The sequence below is a fragment of the Portunus trituberculatus genome, chromosome 45 (genome assembly GCF_017591435.1).
Source record: "Portunus trituberculatus isolate SZX2019 chromosome 45, ASM1759143v1, whole genome shotgun sequence".
NCBI classification, from domain to species: domain Eukaryota; kingdom Metazoa; phylum Arthropoda; class Malacostraca; order Decapoda; family Portunidae; genus Portunus; species Portunus trituberculatus.
This window is the reverse complement of record NC_059299.1, coordinates 2466974-2490675: the sequence shown is the minus strand read 5'-3', so window position 1 is coordinate 2490675 and position 23702 is coordinate 2466974. Positions and strand designations below refer to the sequence as shown.

The window sequence follows — 23702 nt, the reverse complement described above, 5'->3', positions numbered from 1 at the left end:
TTCATGTAAATTTTGTCATATATTTATATTGATGTATAATTCTGAAAAGTTTAAATAATAACAGGTAAGAATCGTAGTTACTTTACTTTTTTCACATATTGCCATAAGCATGCAGCTTTTTCATATGATTGGAGTTTGGCTTTAAGTCTTACGGTTAAAACTTGAATCTTGGTCAAGGTAGTGGATCTATTGGCATAACTATATTGCCTAAAAATTTTAATTTTGTCGGAAAACATTTTGTATTTCTTTGAGTGTTTAATTATAGACTGTTGCAAAGTCATTAAGTGATGCTATTAATTGCCAACAATGTTACAAAATTGTCTCAAGTTTTGATGCCCTCAGTGGACATTAGAGGTTCTGCAGTATTAAGGTATCCTTCAAACGCTTATTAACATTCAGTAATAAACTATAATAATTATCTATAAATTCTGCTATGCATAGTCTAAAGCTACATTTTGGTTCTTTTCTTTTCTTGTTCTCAAGGTGAATCAATTTTGCTTCTTGCCCAGCTTTCTTTGTTCCTTCTTTACTAAGTATAAATCCTCACTCCAGTCTTCCTATTTGTGCAACCTCCTTCCATGTGTGTGCGTATGTGTGAGCCTGGGTGCACAAGTAGCCATGTGTGATGGGTCATTGTCACCACGTAGCAGTAGCAACCATGGTGGCACCAGCAGGCTGCACTCAGGCTGTGCTATGACTTAGAGCTCTGGTGCAAGATACTGTCACCAGACATACATCATTACTTACTACCAATTATTTATAGATCATTTGAGCAATACCTGAAGATGCTTTGCTAGTATGAATAACTAGCTTGTGCCTGTGTAGGATTGTGGTTAACCCACATGAAGCACAGCACTCTGACATGTGATTCCCTTGTGGCTGTGAGGACTGAGTAACTACCAGCTTAAACATGCACTTTCAATACTGCCATTTCTGTCTGCACGCTGGTAGTGGCGAGGCTGCCACACAGAGTGCTTGTCTGTGCCAAACTCACACTACACCAGACATTGTCGGCCTGGCCTCCTTGTGCCTTCCCACTGTCTTGACGTGCCTACCACCATTATTTTACTGCCTAGTAAATAGTGGTGGTGGGAGTGACAAAAGTTCGTGGGTGGCCAAACCTCTGCTACAGGTGCACACCCAGTCATCACCTGCATTATCTTGAGATACTGTAATGAAGGAGGTGGCTGCGGTGGCAGAGTAACCAAGCCTGTACTGCTGTGCCGTCCTTGTCACCACTGATCCTTTTCTTGGTGGCAGTGGCAATGATGGCACTGTGGCATGACTGGCTGGCCTAGTGCAAGTACCACTCTGGCTACCATTTTATGCTTCACGATGGGTACTATAAATGGTAACAGGAGTTGTAATTTGGTGGGTCAAGCCCTGTCTTTGCCACCACCATCACCACATTTAATACCACATCAGACTGTGTGTGCCACTTCTTGAGGGATAACACACACATGCACACTAAAAAATTAGGCCCTAGAAACCATAGGGATAAAAGTAGGTATATATAATATTTAAATGGTATTTTGAGATATTCTTCTTGATGAATATTTTTCATAAATAACTGTGTATCTGAATCTAAGAATATTTTTAGTATTTGAACATGGTTGCCAGATTTCTCTCGTAAGACTGATTTTCAAACGTGGCAACATGGCCTACATATCTCTCTCTGTGTTGCCGCTTGTCTGTCAGCCAGTACGACCTTGCCTTGCTCCTTCCTTACTGTCTGAGCCAGTTTTATGCTTGTTACCTGGTGTCTGCCCATCCTGCCTGTGCTGGCCTCGTTACCCCCCAAGGAATGCCCCGTCACTAAAGACACTTATCTACTATTTTAATGAAAAGTGTGTGGTTAGCATTACTGCAACTTCATATTACTTCTTTTGCCAGTCTTTATTGCTCACTTGAGTGTAGCAATGAGTTACCAGTACGTGTATACACAAATGTGCATTAGTCGGTAGTTGTAACATTGCCAAACACACGAAGGACAGCACTTGTGGGTTTGGGCATTTCCAGGTCAGCCATTATCCAGTTTTGTTTTAATGTGGTGCTTGGGGCTGGGCTGAGCCTGGATGCCCCCCCCCTCCCTCTTCTCCCCTTCGCCTGCCTGGACGCCCTGGATGCCCCTTGGACACACTGCACGCTGTGTCCATCACTCACTCGCACCAACCACCACCTCCCTGTCTTGATCTTAGCTGACCCTGGCTGTCAGTTTAGTGTCTCTCAACTTATCATGTAGCTCAGTAATCTTGTAATTTTTTTTCATTATTATTATTATTATCAATCGCTCCAATGGGTTTTGACAAGTTCCTCATCAATTGAGATGAATGAACCTATCAGCATTTTGTTTCTTAATTATTTTTAAAGTTATTTTTTTATTGTAGACTTATGAAAAGTATTTAAATTTTGTGTTTTTGTAAAATCATGTTTCACTGCCAATTCCCATGTAGCAAGATGCGGATCAGTATGCAAATGGAAAAGGAGAGAAGTTGATTGTAGTTGAGGATTGTCATTTTTGGGCGATTTTTCAGTAAAGGTGTTAAAGTATTAATGTGTGGAGCTGTTGTAACCAGGTAGAGTGGCCCATAATTGTCTCTTCACCCGGCCATCTCAACATCAACACTGACGGCTCCATTGATCACATGCCACGTTTGAATGGATAGTATTTTCATTACCAGTGTAGTTTTTATTCTTAGAGTTATTGGTATTCTTCATGCTCTAGTTGCTTGATCTCTACCACCATGCCAGTTATGACCAATATCCTCTGTGTATAATTTGCAGCAAACTTATTCAATTTTTGCTGCCCTGGCCCTTGGCGCGCCTGCCTCTGGTGCTGCATGGTGCCACACCAGTTATGACAGCTACACTTATGGACCTGCTCTCCTGTCATACCCCCCAATTTTAATATAGATAAATGCTTGACTTACATTCTGGACATGCATTACTCTCCACCTCACAGCTCGTGTGATGCCATAGCTTGCTTGGCAGGTGGGCGCTGTGCTATCTATGTACAAACATGGAGCCAAACATGCACGTCCTCTGGATGGCACTGTTGTAATGGAGCCCTGTGCATAAAACTGTTGCAGTTATCCAAAGCAAGCTCTTCATACTTTAGGCTGAAGATTGTGCAAATTTTTTTTATCAGTATTAATGAGAAAAATATATCAGTTAAAAAGAGAAGTTTAATGATGCAAGATTGTCAATTCACTGAAGATGCTGTTGTTGCTCGAGATGTTAAGCATCTTAATATTTTTCATGTTTTTTTTTTTTTTTTTTTTTTTTTTTCCCATAACTTGAATATTTCTATGAGTCAATTTTCACTCCAAAGTTCACAAGGGAAGGCTATGCAGTATATATTGCTCTTGGCTCACAAACTCATGAAGTACATTCAATAGAACTGTCTAGATATTTAGGTAGAGATAAATGATCTTGGACGTATGAAATTCAATCATACAATACTTACTTCATATAGTGAGTTCATGGATTGAAATACTAGATATTTTTTATGTGTTTTGCTAGAGTTATACATTAACTGATATAATCTCCATTTGATTCTGCTTTTTATTATTTTTGTAATGTGCCACCCCACTTGTTTGGGACAAGGCCTCTTGTATGAATAACTAAGGAACTACTGTATGTATGGTGATGAGAGAGAGAGAGAGAGAGAGAGAGAGAGAGAGAGAGAGAGAGAGAGAGAGAGAGAGAGGGAGAGAGAGAGAGAGCTGTATGTTTGTCTCTATGTTTGTGTTTTTGCATTGTTCTTGTCTTTGAAAGTGGTTCATGCAGATGAATATATTAGTTAGATATTTTCTTGACTCTGCTGGTGCCTTGGCCTGCATAGGGCTTGTATGCAGCCAGCTGAAGGACCTTGCTATTGATCCTGGTCAGGTTTTGAAATAGAACTGGCAGTCAACCTTTTATTTTGAATGTAGCACTTAGCGCTTTACTCCCTTGTATCTTGTGACCCGCCATTTTATTCTAGCTTCGAATCCCTAGCTATAGCTTTTTTATTATTTATTATTAGTTGCTCTTAATCTTCAATATTGTCTATTTTCAAGCCATCTGGCAGTAATATATTTGTAAATATGTATGTATGTATGTGCATAGTTATACAACTATTATAAACTGTAGTCATTACTCTAACTCGTAAGTAATAATTTCATAATATTTAACACTTGATTTTAATGCCATTGTCCCCATAATAACTAGGTTAGTTTTATTTATAGGTGAACATGTTGATTTCCTTAATTGTTGGTCTGCCAGTGGTGAGCACTTACATATCAGCATATTTTGTAGGGTATTGACTTGTTTTTTGTACAATGAGACAAGCACCATAGATCATAGTCTGTGTGCTTGGCTGAGTGTTGTCTTTTGATGAGTCTGAATTTGTGTCATTTGTCTGAGTGGGAGAGTATCACTATTGCAGCTTCCATATGGTGTGAGGAAGAGTGAGTGAGATTAAAGAAAAAAAATTATTAATTTACATTTTGTCTATGTCATTTGATACTTTTAGACTGTAGACATAAGCTTAGTGAATTAGGTAATGCTATAGTGAATTTAGGAAGAGTAACAAATTAATAGAGAAACAAAAGTGATGGAAGATGCTTGAGAGTTTCTCAGTATTATCAGTTGCAACAGAATCTCAGTACAGTTTAACAGTCAGAATTTTGGCTGAAAGGAAACTAATTGATTTATTAGTTTAGGAGTTGATTCTTACCAAATGATGAAGGTAGCACTCACTGGTTCCATATCATGAGTGGCTTTGTTACCCAGCCTCATTCCAGCAAAATGATATTGGATCCTGCTGATGACCATGATGGTTTTATGGGTTGCGAGGAGCACAAAGGAGAGTGGAGGGTAAGGCATGTCTGGGAGCAATGTAGAGGCACACTTTTGTGGCCCTCATCAATATTTATTTTTAATTTTTAATGCCCTTTTTGGATTGCATTATTGTAGGTAACTACCTAAGTGACCTGATAGCCATTTGCTAGATAACCTTGAGTAATAATTTTCAAATGCATTCAATTTATGGCTGGTTATATTTCCTTGTAGGCTTTGTTTGCAAGTAGCATTCCCGAGATTATAGAGCTGGCCGGAAGCCGGTCCAAGTATAGTGGAGAGTACAAGCGGGAGCATGGGAAGAGGTACAGCGCCTGGTCACGTATTCCCACCTGCAGCCCTCCCTTGCCTGCCCTACTGCTTAGGCTGCTACTCTTGCTGCTGCTGCTGCTGTTGTTACTGCTGCTGGTGGCCTCATAGTGTAGGGATGAGTGGTGGATGTTACATGCAGCAGCAGCACCAGGGGTAGGAGGGCAGGGCAGGGGTGGTCATGCAGTAGTGCGTGTGTGTGTGTGTTGTGTTGTCCTGCTCCTTTGTGGCCATTCCTTTGCTTTCTGGCTTACTGCCACCTGTATTTCACTGTCCTTTTATAAGTGTTATTGTTTGTTGCTTTTATATTATTGTTTTCCTTCTATATAAATCACAATTTTGGCTAGAGACCTAAACTCCTTGGCTAATCACATCCTAGCAAGGTTTGAACGAGGGCGCAAGGAGCGTGGAGAGGGCATGTGTTGCCCTTTGCACGCCACATCCAAGACACGACCCATTCTACCCAAAGCCATTACCCAAAACCACCAGCAGTAGATATATATCCAGCTTCTCCTTTTTCATGATATTTTCACTGAATACAACCATTCAAACATGGAATGTTTAGCTATTGCCTGTGCCTTTTGATTATATATATATATATATATATATATATATATATATATATATATATATATATATATATATATATATATATATATATATATATATATATATATATATATATATATATATATATATATATATATATATATATATATATATATATATATATATATATATATATATATATATATATATATATATATATATATATATATATATATATATATATATATATATATATATATATATATATATATATATATATATATATATATATATATATATAATGCTTTCCAATGCACTGCTCTATGTAGAATGAAAGAGAATTTCTATCAGTATCAATTTGATTTTTTCTAAACTTCACTTAAAATCTCAGTATTATTGCTGCAGCATCATTGATTTTTCTTGAGATTAATTCATTGGTCCAATGTTGTTTTATGATTATCTATATCAAATATAGTGCTTAGTCATGAGTGCCACTAATGCTGAAATTATTTTGGTGCTACAGCAATTCCATACGGCAGGTTATTTGTCTTGTGTGATCTTAGAACGAGCCATGAAATGCACATTCATGATAGCTACCTGAAATCTTCCTCTCTCTCCTGAAACTAATTCCATCTGTTTTCATTTTCATTATCTGTCAGAACAATCTCCTTTCATTCTTCTGCCCTACTGTTTGCCACATGTGCTAGAGGGCTGCACCTCCCTTTTGTATTAATGAGTCCTTGATTTACTTTTAGAAGCACAAAAACTTGCTATAAGTAGTGTAATATTTGCTAGATATGCAAGTCACTCCATACTGTGTGCAAGATTTTGGTGCTTTTAGCTTTCAGACATACAGGGTACAGCCTGATGACATTATCTACACTCAGAAGATGCCAATGTAAATTATTTGATATACCAATTCCAGCCACAATTTATTTTTTGCCATTTTCACAATCTTGAAAATTCTTCTTCTTACTGTCAAAAATAACTTGTATGATTATTAAGTGCTTTTTCTATTTTTTTTTTTTTACTGATAATTGATTATTTCTGTATGTAAAGTTTTCCCAAAATATTTTGCAATTTTCTTCAGTTAGCTACCTAAAATTATATAACATCTTCTTTGTGTGGTTAAGATTTTTTTGTGTAAGTTAGTCATTTCCTGGTCATCATCATTAGAAACTAAACCCCACAGTATTTGTTCAAAGGTTCCACTGACTAAAAGAAATTTGTTGGATGAGTAGTATACTTTTATTCCTTTGGAACCATTGAACTACTGCTGGTGCCTTACATTACCTCAGCAACTGTGCCTGAACTTCATTTCTGGATTAACATCAGTAAGATTTACTTACTACCTGTGTACCTGACCTCTGTGACCTTGTTTAATGTGGCCAAACCTCTGTTAGTTACACATCCTTGTCTTGTATGTAATCTCACCATTTTTTGGTATCCTTTTCTTTGTGTTTGTAATTTGTAGCTCACGTGTTGGCTCTAATAAGTATACTGCGGTCCCAGCTTGGAAAAGGAGCTATTATTTGCTTTCTGATCAACATCATTGCCGGTCGGGAACACAAAACAAGCGCTGCATGTTGCACAAGACTTAGGCATGAAGCCAAATCTGCTTAAATATTGTTGCAGCTTTGACTCTTGAAATAAAATGTAATGTCACATTTGAAAATGCACATATGTGGAGAGATAGACAATGAGAGTTTAAGTAATGATGAAGGTAACCCAGAGTGGCTCCAAGGAGTGGGACGCAGGTACTGTGCAGGGCTGGCACAGAGTGTCACCCAGTGCAGGGCGGCGGAGGCAGGGCAAGTTCCCCATGATTGTCAAGCATGAGTACTGCTCTTTTAGGTCCACTAAAGCAATAAGATGATTGGAAGTTGTAGAGTACATACCTTTATTAGTGTCACAACCTATCACTTCTTATGAATAAGAAAACTTGAAATATTTCCAGTAAACTTCTTTTTTTTTTTAATGTGCAACTTCTCTAGCTGGCACTCAACCTTTGTCCTGGTTCCTTATCATTGTCTGACTCCTTGACATTTTGTCCTCTCACTTCATCATTCATGATGCACTCCCTTATCAGGAATCATTATTATGCACCATAATCTGTTACTAGCATAACCAATTTTTTTCCCCCCTTTTAATATGAACCATTTCTTTAATCATGTCTTGCAAGTCTTTACTCTCAATTGCTTGTATTTGATAAGACTTCAGATTTACTTAGATGATTTAATGAACTTTCTGTATTTTCATATTTTATCGTATGTAGATTTTATATAACATACTTTTTTTTTCTTCTTTACAACCTTTTTCTCTTTTTATGAAATAGGTGTTCATTTTGGGGGAAGTATTTACATAGTTTGCCAAGTCACATAACTTTTATTTCATTGTATTTCCTTTCCTTTTCCATAAGTTGAAATCATTCTTGGTATTATATAATTTATATGTAATATTTTGAATGATATTATATACCCTCCAGTTTTGTCACCTCCATACTTTACCTTTTTTTCCTTCCCTTTTTCTTTTTTTTTTTTCTTTTCTTTTTTGTTCTGTAGCAATTTCAAGTAACCCCTTCATTTGGTCTGGGTTGTTCCCCAATAATCTTTCCAATGGCCTCTGCTACAGTGTGAGACAACGTGTTTGGTTAACCTTTTAAAAGGTTTGATTTTGGACCACAAACTACAGTTAACATGATAGCTATGAGCAATGTTAGCACTCACTGTTACCTTGTTTATTCTTGATGCTGGACAGAAGTATAATGGTAGAAAGATGTACTGAGATTTTTCCAGTTCACTTTCATAAGATAATATGATTGTCAGATTTAGGACTTATACTTTGCACACATTAGAGATTTAAGTAACTTTTTGAGAAAAGCTTGGTTGTAAAGTTTGAAAAGAGATGAATAGGCATAACTGTCAAGTCATGATATTAGGGAGTGTAGCAGTCTGATTTGTGGCTTAGTGATGCAGAAATAGAGAAGTAAAAGACCTATAATGAAATGGAAATGACAGTTTACTCTGTCTTGTAGGGAGGCAAACCATATAATAAGCATTAGGCATCGTAATGAAAAAGAAAATGCTGATGTTTAAAGCATGTCAATCAATATTATATACATAAGTCGGAAGTGTGTATACAACATGGGAACATTTCAGCAGCTGAGGTTAGTTACTGATTAACAAATACATAGATAAAGAGATGTGTTTTTATAGCACATCTTTGCTATGACAAAAATTAAAAGTCAAATGTGGGAGTGAGGCAGCTTGCTTACAGCTTACAACTTAGTTTTTGATCTGTGGTGTTAAGAGTTATTTCCTAATTATTTATTCCTTAAGAAGGAAAAAAATGGAGCTCTGCTGCTTTCTACAGTGAATCTTGTCTTGTGGCCAGATCTACCAATGTTTATAAGTTTACACATAGTATCTGTGTCCACATCTTGTGATCTAATGGTGCAAGGATTAAGTATTCTGGACTCACAGCCAGCAGGACTGAGAATAAATTAATAGAGACAATTTGGATGTCTCCATTCATGATGTAAATTCATATCCAAAGCACTTCAAGCCAGCATGATGTGGTATCTGGTGTAACCCCATTAACTACTATTGACTAACCATTTGCCCTGCAGTGCCATTATGAAAATAACAGTAGCGTATCTGCTAAGGCATTAGAACCAGATATGACTGGTGAGGTTAAGACCCTTTCATTTACAATGCAGAATAATGTTCCAGTTTTTAAACTTATATATCAGCTCCTTAGTACAGTAACCATGTATTTAGAATATTGTGGTAAAAATTTAAGCAGAATTGCAAAATATCCTTATCCTTGTCACAAAAGCAAAATGTGAATGGAATACTAATGATTTTTCCATACTTAATAACTAGAAGCAAATAGGAAATAACACTTCCTACACAGGAATAAGAAGAAGGCTTTGTTCCTTAATATTAGTTTACACACACACACACACACACACACACACACGCGGTACACACCACATAGTGTAGTGGTTAGCACGCTCGACTCACAATCGAGAGGGCCAGGTTCAAATCCCGGTAAGAGGCCAGGCAAATGGGCAAGCCTCTTAATATGTAGCCCCTGTTCACCTAGCAGTAAATAGGTACGGGATGTAACTCGAGGGGTTGTGGCCTCGCTTTCCCGGTGTGTGGAGTATGTTGATGTGGCCTCAGTCCTACCCGAAGATCGGTCTATGATCTCTGAGCTCGCTCCGTAATGGGGAAGACTGGCTGGGTGATCAGCAGGTGACCGAGGAGGTGAATTACACACACACACACACAAGACTAATTGTAATGTGTGTCATCAGTGTTCACCGAGGCAGAATAGCAGCAACTCTCTTAATAATAATTTCTCTGGTTTCAAAGTAATAACTTGACTTTTCTGTAGTTTTTGAGATTGATATTTATTGCTAGTAACAAGACAAACTGTTGTAGCATTTTACCACATACAGGACTAAGTTTTGAGAACAAAATGAGGTAAAGCCTTTGAGTGGTTTGCTTGTGGCTGATGCCATTCATCTTCTTTATTTGTCATTATTTTCATTTAGCCTTTTATTATCTTATTTCATTGAGGAGTCATCTGGAAACCACTGTTCTATTTGGAGTGTTTGGGTTCTAGTCCAGCACTAGTAATTGTAACTCTGAATCCTTTTCTAAACCTTATTTATTTGGTATATGTGTAAGATAACAGTTTATAAGAAAACAACTTGAAAACATACAAATGGTGTTACGGTGAGAAATATGACTCACTGTGTCATTTTGGAAAATGCTGCTGTGAGGAAAACAGTATTGTAGGAAATAGACTCTTTGGGCATATGTAGGCTGTATGAGTTGTAGTAATAATGACTTTGGGTCTTAGACTGCACATAGTATTGTTAAATGTGCAAATGATAAAATTCAAACATCTTATTGACAGTTTCAGTTCTAACATACAATTTTTAGACACATAATTCATATGGAGTTTGTGAGCACAGGCTTTTACTACTAAATGTGCATAAGTATTTACTAATTACTTTACTTCTATACTTCTTGGAACTTAATGGGTTAACCGTGCACAATCAGTTGTATATGGATGCTATCGTTGCTCGATCACTTCATGTTAATGTAGTTTGCCAAGCAAAAAGTACCTTTTTAAAGAAAATATTGTCTTTGAATTTCAAAGGCATCAAATACTGTAGCTCTTGGGTCAGAGCGTCTTATCAGGAGCATGTCGTCCTATCCCTGGGTTCTCCTCCCTTTGGCTGGTATCATAGCTAGCACCTATGGAAAATTTTTCCATAAATCAAAATTCTTTAGTGACATGTATTAAAATTTTAATAGTATGATAGCAAATCCATGTTGTATAATATTTTATCTTCTGTTATGGCAAGTTTTCTAGAATCCTAACTCCTCCCTTGTATATTCTTTTTTTTACTAAGTAGTTACTCTTCACATTCTGTACACATTTCTGTATTTTCTTAAAATATTACCAATGAGGCTTTATTCTTAAAATTTCCTTGACATTACTTATATGTTTGATAATTCTGTACTCACACCTTATGTCAAGAAATTATAGTTTTGTATTTTTCTCTTAGTTTTCACGACAAAGTACAAGTTCAGTTCCATCCTCGTGTGATGCCTGAAATGACTTTCAACGGATTAGTTTCCCTTGTTATTTTATTTTCAGTATAACTCCTCTGGGCAAAAGGAATATTGACATAACCTAGAATACCTAATATTAACTAATGAAAATGCAACCTCATTTGCAAAATAATTATACTACTTAATTTTGGGCTTTGACATGACTAGGAGTAAACCTTAGTCTTCTGGGAGAAGCACCGCATCAGCCATGGCTTTCATTGAAGCCTTTATCTTTGCTGTATCATTTTTTTTTTGGCAAGTTGTGTGACCTTACTGCATTTAAGGGCTTGTGTTGGCAGTGGGCAACAAAATTTAATTCCCAATTTTGAATTGTGTGAAGTTCCTAGATTTACATTTTTCCCCTGAGTGTCTTAGATGTGAGTACCACAAACTCAAGAAATAGCAACAGTCCTGTGTTTCACGACACAAGATATTTTAGTGTGTCCAAATTAATTTGAGTTGCTGGTAGCTTTAGTGCATTTTATCTTAAATTGGTTTGCTCATGTTTGAATGATAGCTACATATGTACACTGGACACTGATACATGAGCATAACATCACACACTGCCCTACCAATTTCCATAACATTATAGCACTGGGAAAATAATTTCACATCAATGTATGTAATGCAGGTCATGCACTCACCATGCACTAAAATATAAAGTTTTACATAACTCAATATTCACAAACTAATTTTATCTTTGCATAGTAATTGGCCTTATTTTTATGATGTATTAAAAGATACTACATTCTAATAGTGTACTTTGTACATGTTTTTTTTTTTTTTTTTTTTTTTTTTTTAATCTGACTGGAATTATTTTCTTAAATAGATTAATAAACCAATTACATGGAGTATTGGTCTCAGTAAAAGATGACTTTCAGCATTGTATTCTACTGGTACAAATACTACTTAATCCCATCACCTGTGAGAACAATCTTGTATGTCATGTCTTGTTGGGCCTTTTTTTTTTTTTTTTTTTTTTTTTTTTTTTTTTTTTTATCCAGGCTCTAGTCAGACATTTTTGCCATGGCACACACATATATATATTCTTTGTAGGTGTATGGGACTTACTGAATGGCTCAGGTGATTTTAGTATATATTTTTTGCCACAAATAATGAATTATAAACAAAATCTGTTTCACAGTGATATTTTGAAACTACATTTTATGCAGTATTTTGAAATGCAGATTTGATTCTCAGTCCATATACACATTTCTGTGAAATTATAATCAGAAATATCCCTTTTATATTAAACTGTACCACCCTTCAGTCACCAATTCATGTAGATCTATAGGTTGTGATAATTTTTCAATGGCAGATAGAAAGCTTTACATTTTCTTCTTATTTCTTGTAATATTCTTGTATTTCTGTAGGTATCCTTGAAACATTTATACACTCCAGACATTAGTGACTTATCTTGGTATTGCCGTAACCCCTCCCCCCCATAGAGAAATATTCAACAGAGGGAAAGGTTGATGTAACCCTAAGAAACCTTTCATAGCAACAGAAGATACATAAAAGAGAAAAAGCAATATCAGTCATAGAAGAGAAGAAGGGAGGAATGGAAGATGTAATGACAATTGGTAATATGTAGATCTTGAATTCCATTAATGAAGGTGTTCCTATTTGTGTGCCTCATGATCACGGACAAAATATTATCTTTACAATCAATGCATTAGACTATTACATTTGTGGATCTTCCAGTTCTCTCTCTCTCTATCTTTCTCTGAGGTTTTGATACAGCCTCTTTAGATTTATACCTTTTATTAGGTGTTTTTGAGTGATACTCTTTCATCATCTTAAAGGTACATTTGAGGAAATTTTTAAACTGTTGGTAATTTGTGTATGAATGGGTGGGGGGCTTTGTTATCATCATCTGACACACATTTCATCCATCTTTCTTCTCATACCTTGTGATAACCCCAGTTAAAATATACTGTCCCTTTTGTTATTCTGTGTTTTGTGTGTTTAAATTATTTCCCAATGCCAGTATCGTAATTTTTATGTATTTCTTTAATCAATAATAGTACTGTCCTGCATGATCATCTTTTTGAATATATAAACATATATATAAAACTATACATAATCCTTACAGCTCTGATCACACCATCTAGTCCTGTCCTTTTGGAATCTGCCAGCTTGTTGTCTCTTTCATTTTATATATTTTCTCTTGAGCTAACCAACAACTGTGCTCAAGGTGTACTTCTTTGTAGTATATTTCACCCTGACACTTAAATGGCCTATCTGTATCAGTGTACTTTTTTTTGTAAGTGGTTGTATAGTTAATGCAGTGAATACCTGAAGATAGTGCATACCTATAGGATTATTTGCCTCTGCAAATGACCGTCTGATATAGGGGTTCCTTTCCACATGATTCTTTACATAGTTGTCTTTGTTTTAATTCCCACATCCTTAGACTCTGTGTTGTCAATCTCCATATTCCTGTCACCCCTCATATCCCATTGTTATTGCTGCCATCCTTATACTCCAAACCTCTGTCTATAGTTTTATGTACTGCACTACACCTGACCCCGCCATCTCGTGTCATCTGCCCCTCGTTAAACCTTCCGCCCCATGGATCCCATACTCCTTGACCCAAATCCTCTAGTCTAGCCCCTCAACCCGTGCCGGTCCTCGTCTGACTGGCTTGCTATGGTCCCTCTAGGCTGTGTTTGCCAGCTGGATACCAGAAATCACCGAGATCTTAGGCAACAGGTCCAAGTATGGCGGCGAGTACAAACGGTCACATGGACGGAGGTATCATTTAGGAGAGAGCCTGTAGAATCATATTAAATTTTTTTATAATCCCGTGACCCGCGACTGTTTAGGCACATGTTGCATGGGATGATCATCATTTAGCTTAGTCTTCCCATAAACCAACCTCGGTGGCATTTGTATTTTCTACTCATATTAAGGCCATAAAACGTGGGCTATGGGAGATGCTGGCACTTTGCTGCACTCCTGTCAACAGAGCACGGGCGACAAGAGGCGGTCATACAAGTTGGCTTTCTTTAATTGCTATCTATATCTCAGCAGCCATTGTATACCCCTCAAAGCCATGTTGACCACGGTGAAAGTGTGCCTAATCTCTTGCATGAAATTTGGCAACAGTGTGATTTGTGTGTTGGTGCTACTTAAAGTTCTGTGCTCCATCTCTACTTAGGCAATATTCGCAAGCTGTATCCCTGAAATTATAGACCTGGTTGGGACTAGATCCAAGTACGGCGGAACACTCAAGAACGAGAGGGGAAGAAGGTAGAGTGTAGAGTCCCTCCCTTAGTGATGCCACTACCACAAAACACCATCATCATCACTGCCTTCAGTGCCACCTCCAAATCCCAACAGCAACAGCTTTATGCAATGCACCACCTCGCTATGGTCATAGGAGTGCACATGTGTTCAAATTTTACTGATAAAAAAGTAGTACTCAGTAGGTCTAATAGTAATTATGTATTATAATGTGTCAGCTGTTTAATCATAGGGGAATTGTCTGAAGTATTTCAATGAAAACATCATACTATAGTGTTATAACAAGAATTGATATGTAATTTTGCATAGGTATAGTTAATGTAGTTAATCATTAGAGAAGACAAGTGATGTTTCACCAACAGTGTAGAGAGTGAAGATGTGAAGCAACTTTTTTCTCACGTACAGGGTTTAAGGTTCATTATAGATGTGTATTTTCAAGCAACTGTGCTTTGTCATCAGAAATGAAGATCTAAACTGAAGAAATAAGCTCTGCTGTTAATTAATGTAAGATGTCTATAGAGAATTTTCAGTTCTTGTTTGTTTTATGAATTTGGAGGTTCCTAGAAACTTAAAACATAATACTTTACTACTTTTCATACATGGAGTTAATTTTATGCTAGGTTTTCATTACAAGAGAAATAATTTTAAATAGACAAGTGGTAATATATATATATATATATATATATATATATATATATATATATATATATATATATATATATATATATATATATATATATATATATATATATATATATTTTGAAAGATGCAAGATATCTTAGATTCCATTAAGGACAGTATTCAGTAGGTAAAGAAAATGAGTACAACATATTATACTTTAAATTTTAGGTCATGATTGTTTTGGTTATCCTTACATTATTATTATCATTAGTATTATTTTTTGTTATTTTTTATTATTTATGTCATTATTATTACCATTATTATTTTTATTGTTATTTATTTTTATTGTTATTATTATTATCTCATTATTATTATTATTATTAATATTTGTTAATGTTTACTTCAATTTTGTCAAAACAATTCTGGGATACCAAGTCAGAGTTTTGTTTAAGTTATGAATATGACACTCACATTTTTGCTTATATGTTAGAGAACTTCAATGTATTTTCTCATTGGTTCTACATGCTGTTTCTTGTGGAATTTAACACTTTTATGAAAATTTGGCATTATTGATGTGATTGATCCTTCAACTGTTCATTTCCTGAAACAGTGTATCACACACAGAAAGGACAAATGATTGTGAAGATATGTTGAACCATTAGTGAGAACAATTTTATTCATGTGATACTATATGACTGTATAATGAAGGTAAATACCTCTTAACTGTACACATTCTTTACACACACACACACACACACACACACACACACACATGCACATGCACACACCATCATCAATCATCATGAATCATCATCATCATTATCATCATGAATCATCATCATCATCATCATCAGTTGCTACATTGTTTTCTGTGTTTAATATAACAGAAAATTTAAAAAATAATTTATTTTCTATTGTACTCATATGATTATAATAAATATATTTTGAAGATGTACTGTTAACGCATTAGAGAAATAATGATAATTCATTTTTCTTCAACAGGTTCAGTAGATATAGACACATACATACTTATTTTGAGAGATTCAATGACAACTGTAGATAGGGATGGTTTCTGTCTAAAGCAGGGCTTCTCAACCTGAGGTTTGCAAGTTTCACAAGAAAATTTCCAGGAGTATTTCGATGGGTGATCTAATAATATCCATTTCAGTACCATTGCATATTAAGTTAGTGTCAGTCATTAAATTAACATTCTGTTCAATGTTGTATTACTCAGGGTTTGGGTAGATAATATTGTATCTCCGGATTCTTTATGCAAAAAAGGTTGAGAACCGCTGGTCTAAAGTGTCACATAAAGCTGTTATATTTACAGTTAGATCTGACTTTTTATCTTGACAATGTAATGTTCAATTGATTAACTAAATTACATCACAATATAATTACAATGAAATGTATGTTTAACTTGTATTTAGTTGGAATCACACACACACACACACACACACACACACACACACACACACACACACACACACACACACACACACACACACACACACACACACACACACACACACACACACACACACACACACACACACACACACACACACACACACACACACACACACACACACACACTTGACTGCAAGGTCATAATTCCTTGACTAAGGCTTATGCTTCTCTTGTTGTAGATAAACAGAACCAAGCCAACAAATTGTTCTTGCTTGGTTGGGAACTCGAACCCCAGATCTCATGTTTGTGAGCCAAGAGTGTGTTAGCCACCACATTACCATACCAATGTACCATTTTTTGTGTGTGTGTATGTGTTTGTTTGTGTGTGTGTGTAGCAAAGTCTTTCTATTTATATTTTGAACCAATTTACCAGCCTAGGAATGATGAAGCATATGTGCTTAGTATAGTAAATATTTTCTTTATTTTGTATTTACAATTCATTATACAGTATCTGTAATTCCAAATGACATGTGGTTATATGGTGAAGTTCAGTAATCAGCTCATGAAATGAAAGTTCAACAAAATGAGACCTAAGAAACAGCATGTTGGATTTCAACTTGTTTGATTTTCTACAATTATTTAATGATGAGATGTATCGAGTATGTTTTCCTGGGTGACTGTAGCGGGGTAGTGCGTCTCATGTTGTTCTTGGGATTTGTGAGGTAGTGCTCTAATTTTCAAAGAATTTGTTCTTTATCCTAAGTGCTCATTTTAAACTATTATTTTTAATGTTTTATCCTGATCCTTATCTTATTTTTCTTTAATACCTGTAGTGTTTGACTTTTAAGAATTAAGAATGCCAAGCTGGTTGCTAGAACTTCTAGTGAGGTTTGATTACTAACTCTGCATGTTTGATCTCTTTGATATTAACTGATAATTACTGGTAAAATTATATTTGTGTATTGGCAGCTATCTTGTAATGCCATTGCTTCATCATCATTATCACTATCATGAGGATGGACAGGGTGGTGCTGCAAATTTTCAAAATATTGAGTGCATTTTTATGCATTTTCCCTGGTATTCAGCTGCATATATTGTATATAAATCAGCATTCATATTGATTATTTCAAGTATTTTAATGCAAAAATTCTTTGACATCAACATGAATGCAAATAATGTGACAGTCGGCACTACACTCCTGGATACCTGCATCCTCTCATGCTTTTTTTGTGGTCTGCTGTCATCTTCCTAAATTGTCTTCATTAGACCTGACTTTGTCAAAAACTGATACGAGAAGAATGCTATTGCCAATTGATCTCAGTTAAATACTGAAATGATAAAGATTACTAAATGTTCAAAACATTATACTTTGAAATAATTTCTTCTAAAGTTGATCCAATTATAGCTGCAATCCATTAATTGATTTATTGAGACTTTTCTCAGCAAATGCGAATGTGAAGAACAGTGGACCATAAATAAACCAGTTGTTGACAGCTAGTTGTCACCGTGGTAAGGCTGCGGGCACCGGGCCTCACACTTGTCTGTAATGAGATGGATTTTCAAGTTATTGAAAAAAAAAAAAGATCATTTGCAATGATCAAGAAATACTGACACAGTTTTCTAAATCACTGAATTAAAGGAAAATATGTTTTAGATATCTAGTCATAGAATATATATATATATATATATATATATATATATATATATATATATATATATATATATATATATATATATATATATATATATATATATACATCTTTTATATTTTTATCTCATGATATAGATTCCTTTGCAATTTAAGAAAATGTAAAATTCACATATTTTTTAGACCTTAGATATTGTCACTTAAGTGAGATTTTATTTTCTTAAAAGCATGAAATAACAAATGCAAATTAGTTCATTTTTTAAATTTTTATCCATTTCTTTTATGATCTTGACATGACTTAGTTTAGTGCAAGTTTACGTAGCCAGACACTTCTGGAGCACCCACTAGCAGCCTGCAGCCTTAGCCCCATCCCATACTGGCTAGCCATCTCTCAGTTTAACTTATAAGAGTCATTTGTCAGTTATAAAGAATGCATGCTTAAAAAATTTTAACATGGCAAGAGAAAAAAAAGTGATTGATGCTAGCTAGTGTGGAGATGCTGTAAATGAGCCCTTGGCCTGGAGGTTTCTGTGTAGCAACTTGACTCAAGCCTATCAAGGCCAGACAGTGCATGACCACTGTTTTCGCTTGAGCATTGAGCCTCTCAAGTCCCTCCCCTCCCTCCAGGCCACATTCCCCAAGACATCCTTCATCTTGTCACAGATGCGCCAGACGCATGGTTATTATTACAGCAGTAATAACCGCATGTCAGGAATGAAATTTATTTGATTATGACAACATTTTAAAGAAATTGAATTGTACTTGAATCATTGGTATTTTAGCTTAAATTGATTAAAAAAAAAAGTTGATTTGCTTGCTAAACTAGAGAAATACTTACTGTTACATATATTCAGTGTTCATAAATGTTTTGGTGTTAATCAAGTTAATATACTCACACTTGGCAGTGGTAAAGTGTTTACTTTGAATTTTTATTTTCAGTGAATGAGTAGAGTTGTATTGTTTACATAAGAAATATTGATATTTCTGACAGTGATGTCTTTATCCTCTTGTCTATTAGACATGTGAGGCTTTAGTGATTGTCACTTTGTAATGCCTGAACTTAGAAAGACTTGATTGTCAGAAATATCAACCCTGGGAGGAATTCTTTCTAATTAGTTATTATTTCTCTTCCTCCTCACACCTGCACCACAGACACATCGTGGTGTGTGGCCATATCACTTATGAGTCAGTCAGCCATTTCCTGAAAGACTTTTTACATGAAGATCGTGAAGACGTGGATGTGGAAGTTGTGTTCTTACACAGGTAAAGTACAGTTTGTACCCAGTTTACTCTGCAGGACTGAAGCAACCCTCCCCAGTATGTGGGGCACAGGCATGTAACTGGCCTGAGACTCCTACCTTGCAAGGAGCCTCAGTCTGCACTGATTGGACACTTGTTCTTATGTCATGATGGACTTGTTCATCTTTAGTAATTTAGAACATAAGTAGATTTGCAAAGATTATTTTCATGTAAAAACAAACTCCATACAAATTAATGAAATAATGCTAAATATTTGTATTTATTGAAGCAGGGATTTGTGACACCTTAGAATTAACAGTAGTAATTGCTAACTAAGACAGTAAGAATAATTACATTTCAACCATGCATAAAAATGATGTCCAAATCAGAAATTACTGACCTTTTATTTACAGCTCAGATATGAATCTGTTTAGTTAACAGAACAGTTATCAAAGGTGGAACTCTGATACAGATTTAACCTTAACAAGATTATTTGCATGTTTTTTTTTTTTTTTTTTTTTTTCTCTCTCTCTTTCTCTCTCGCTCTCCCTTTATAATTTTTCGGTGTTTATGACCTTTTTGTTTTTGAAAGCAAGACGTGTGTAAGATTTTGTGTGAAAAGGCAAAGTCCAGTATTACACATTACAATTAGGGTTCAGAAAGGATCAGTTTGCATTACTATTTCACAGTCTTATATGTTGGGATTCAGAGTTTCCTTTTAATGGGTTCAATAGCACTACAAATGTGATCTTACCAGGGAATGCATTCAGAGTAATCTGTTGATGATAAGTATTGATAGATGGATTAAAACTGAATTGTGCTAAGTAGGATGATATTTTTTTTTGATAGGTGATTAAGTTGATTCATGAGTGAGTGTGAGAGTAGCGTCTGAAAAAAAAAAAAAAACAGCAGTGCCATTAATCAGACTTGAGGACATTCATTGTAGTAATGTTCAAGGATTCATGAAAGTACTGTATATATTAACTTTTTATTTTCCCATCCTTTTCCCTTTTTCTTCTTTTTCAGATAAGTGGTTCCACAGTGTTTTGTTTTGCTAACTTAATTCATTTTCTGCAGTTGTTGATCATCCCAGAAAGCATGAGCTGGTGTTGATGACCTTCCAATCTCTTATATGTTTCTCCCACCTTCAAACGTTTAATAGAGAATTTTTGCAGGAACGAGCCTGATCTGGAATTTGAAGGATTGTTGAAGCGAAATTCCACATGCGTTGGGTTCTTTCAAGGGACAATGTTTAACTCTGTAGACTTAGAACGTGTCAAGGTATTGAACAATTTTCCTATATACTTCCTTTCCGTCCTTCACTATCCCTTCCTCTAGACCTTCAGTACTGTAATGCTTTCGTAATGTAACTTTTGTTTTCTTGTTTCAACGACTCTCACTTTGATTTTTTTTTTTTTTTTTTTTACTTTTATTTATATTTATATAATTTTCATCATAGTACTGTATAACACAAGATTGCTTTCATTTCTATTAATGCTCTTCTGTAATAACGTCTTTTTTTGCATGGTTTTATTTTTATCTTCCAATTATTTTCACTTCTCTTCCTGGACTGATTCAGAGGTAGTGAAGGCCATTATTTTCCTCTTAGCTGGCTTGATTAAGGATCCAGTGCACCTATTGGTTTGTTCAAGTTCAGTACTCTTATACTCCTCTTCTCGGTCACATGAACGCGGCCACAGTATCTTTTCGCCTCGGAATGAGAAAGGTGTGTTTAGGAAAGGTAGACTGTTTTAGACTCTGCCTCCATCACACTGAAATCTTCTGTGTTATGTTATGCCAGGTGAATGACTTTCCTTGATGGTGTGCCTGCCAATATAAAACTTTATTTGCTTAAACTTACCTAAACTGCATATTGAAAACACAAAGACCTCTATTAAACAGTAATTTGCAGTATTTAACTCTGGCTGTTTAAATGTTTTTATTTGCCTTTCTTTGAATGAATGTTAATTTTTCACAATAAGCTGATTTTTATTTTTAAGCTTGTGCTGTAATTACTGAATCTATACTTGTGCTGCAAGAGTCTGAACACTCCACCTTGCTTAAGCCTCACCCACAGTGACTATGGCCTGGGACCCATACTCCATGATGCTCCAGTCACTCTTATGTGCACACGGACTGTCTCTACCTGTAGGAGGATGAAGCATCAACAAACATACAGATGCTCACACCAGAACGGTTCTAAACAGCCTTCATGGATAACTTACCTCTACCTTTGTTTTGATGTCCTACAGCTCCCAGTTATATTATGTTTTGTCTTGCTATGTAAATGCATCATACAAACACTGCTTTCCTGAGAGCATCATGAATCTTATAGATGGTGATACACTGACATGATTGAAGTAGTAGTGAGATGAAACTCCTCTGACTTATAGATTCTTTGTCTTATTTTTGACACAAATTCCTCTAAACACCAATAGATATGAGAATAAAGAGCAGTGGCAGCATTCGTAATAATGGTACTATAGAATTTGCCACATATAGTACATAATTATAAAATAGGTAGAATATAAAGACCAAGCTTAATATTTGCCTTGTCTTCTAAATTAAATTCATGATTTTCATTAAATTGTCCAAGTAGAAAGCTATAATGACCAAACCTGAAACTGAGAATTTCAGCACAAATGTACATAGTGTATATTTGCATGAAGCAACAAAGAAAGCTTGTAATATCAGCAAGCAAAAAACTTAATTCAACCACACACAGTATTCCCATTTGAGATTCTAACTCTGGTAAAAATAAAGATATTTTTTTTCTGAATTTATCAGTGAAGATAATAAATCATAGCAAGAATAGTACATTTTGGTCTGCACTGTCACTGGACTCCTTAGTTAATTTGGCTTAGGATAGTAATAAGGAAGATACGTTTTGCTTTGATGTGGAAGAATTTTTAAAAGTTATTTGGAATAGTATATGAAAATTATACTGACTGAAAATTTATATAGTACGCATTTGAAAATGGCAATTTATGTTTTGAACATTTATCTAAAATCTACTCATACATATTATATGCATATATTCAATTGAAAGATTTTTAGAGGAGTTTTAAGAAGATGGAGAAATAAAATATGCATATATATATATATATATATATATATATATATATATATATATATATATATATATATATATATATATATATATATATATATATATATATATATATATATGACAGTATAGAAAAGTAAGCGTGGCAATACACGTATCACTTCATAATTTGTCATTCGTTAACTAATAACTCAACAAAGACGGATTCATGAGCCGCTGTAATCAAGGTGGGAAGCCCAAAGCCTCAAGTTGGCCGCTGAGTGATGTCAAATAACCAATGAAAACTAACTCCTTTCCGATTCCACGACAGCTTTCGTGAATGTTCCCTCCACGCAAACTGCTAATGACCACCACCACCAGGCCCCTTCCTTCCCTCACACTGCTTTTGTATCTCCATTGGTGTGTGGGAGTTAAGTACTGTTACTTACCCCCCTGGGATGTGGGAGTTCAGTATTTTGACCCTTGTTTTGAACAGAAAAGAACCGGACCTGGAATTGGAAGGGCTTTTGAAGCGGCACTCAACAACAGTAAGCTTCTATCAGGGGAGCATTATGAGTGCAGTGGACTTGAGCCGTGTAAAGGTAAATGATCCCCCCCTTCCCCAGTGTAGCCTGAGAACTGGCCAAGAGGGAGTTGGTGACTGTGTCTTCCTGTGTAACATCTAGCTCATGTAATTGCAGAGATATACTACTGCTCACTGTGTACTAACACAAAACTACAACCTGAACAACTTTTTAGTTTAACATCTCTTTCACATGAGGTTAATGTTTCCATCCCTTGTTCTCTTCTACCTGTGACCATGCTCACAATACTGAGTAAGGTGATGGGTGGATTAATGCTGATAAGTGGATGGTGCAGCGTGCCTCTCCAAGTTACCTACACATGAACAACTTCACTGAGAGGAATTAATTTGAATAGAATCTATCTTACTGATGTTTATTTTCTCAGTAAGATGCTATGGTTTGTTGCAGTGGTAGTCTCTGACATGTGTTGGTCTTGGTGCTTGCTAACACTGACCACCAATGTGTCCTCCTTACCCCTTTCCCACCAACAGCATCATCCTCGGGTCCTTGCATGTGGGTCCCCTAGCCGGGGTAGTGTGGCACCCGCAGTTGTCAGTTGGGAGGCCCCTGCT

General features: G+C 35.7%; 1 protein-coding gene across 1 annotated transcript in view; it reads left to right on the top strand.

Moving 5' to 3' along the window:
- Positions 1-23702, top strand: part of LOC123519683 (calcium-activated potassium channel slowpoke-like) — a 253402-nt gene that overhangs the window by 184101 nt on the left and 45599 nt on the right. Inside the window, 2 exon segments of the mRNA XM_045281184.1 lie at positions 5056-5147; positions 19414-19524. Coding sequence (XP_045137119.1) covers positions 5056-5147; positions 19414-19524 — 203 coding nt within the window.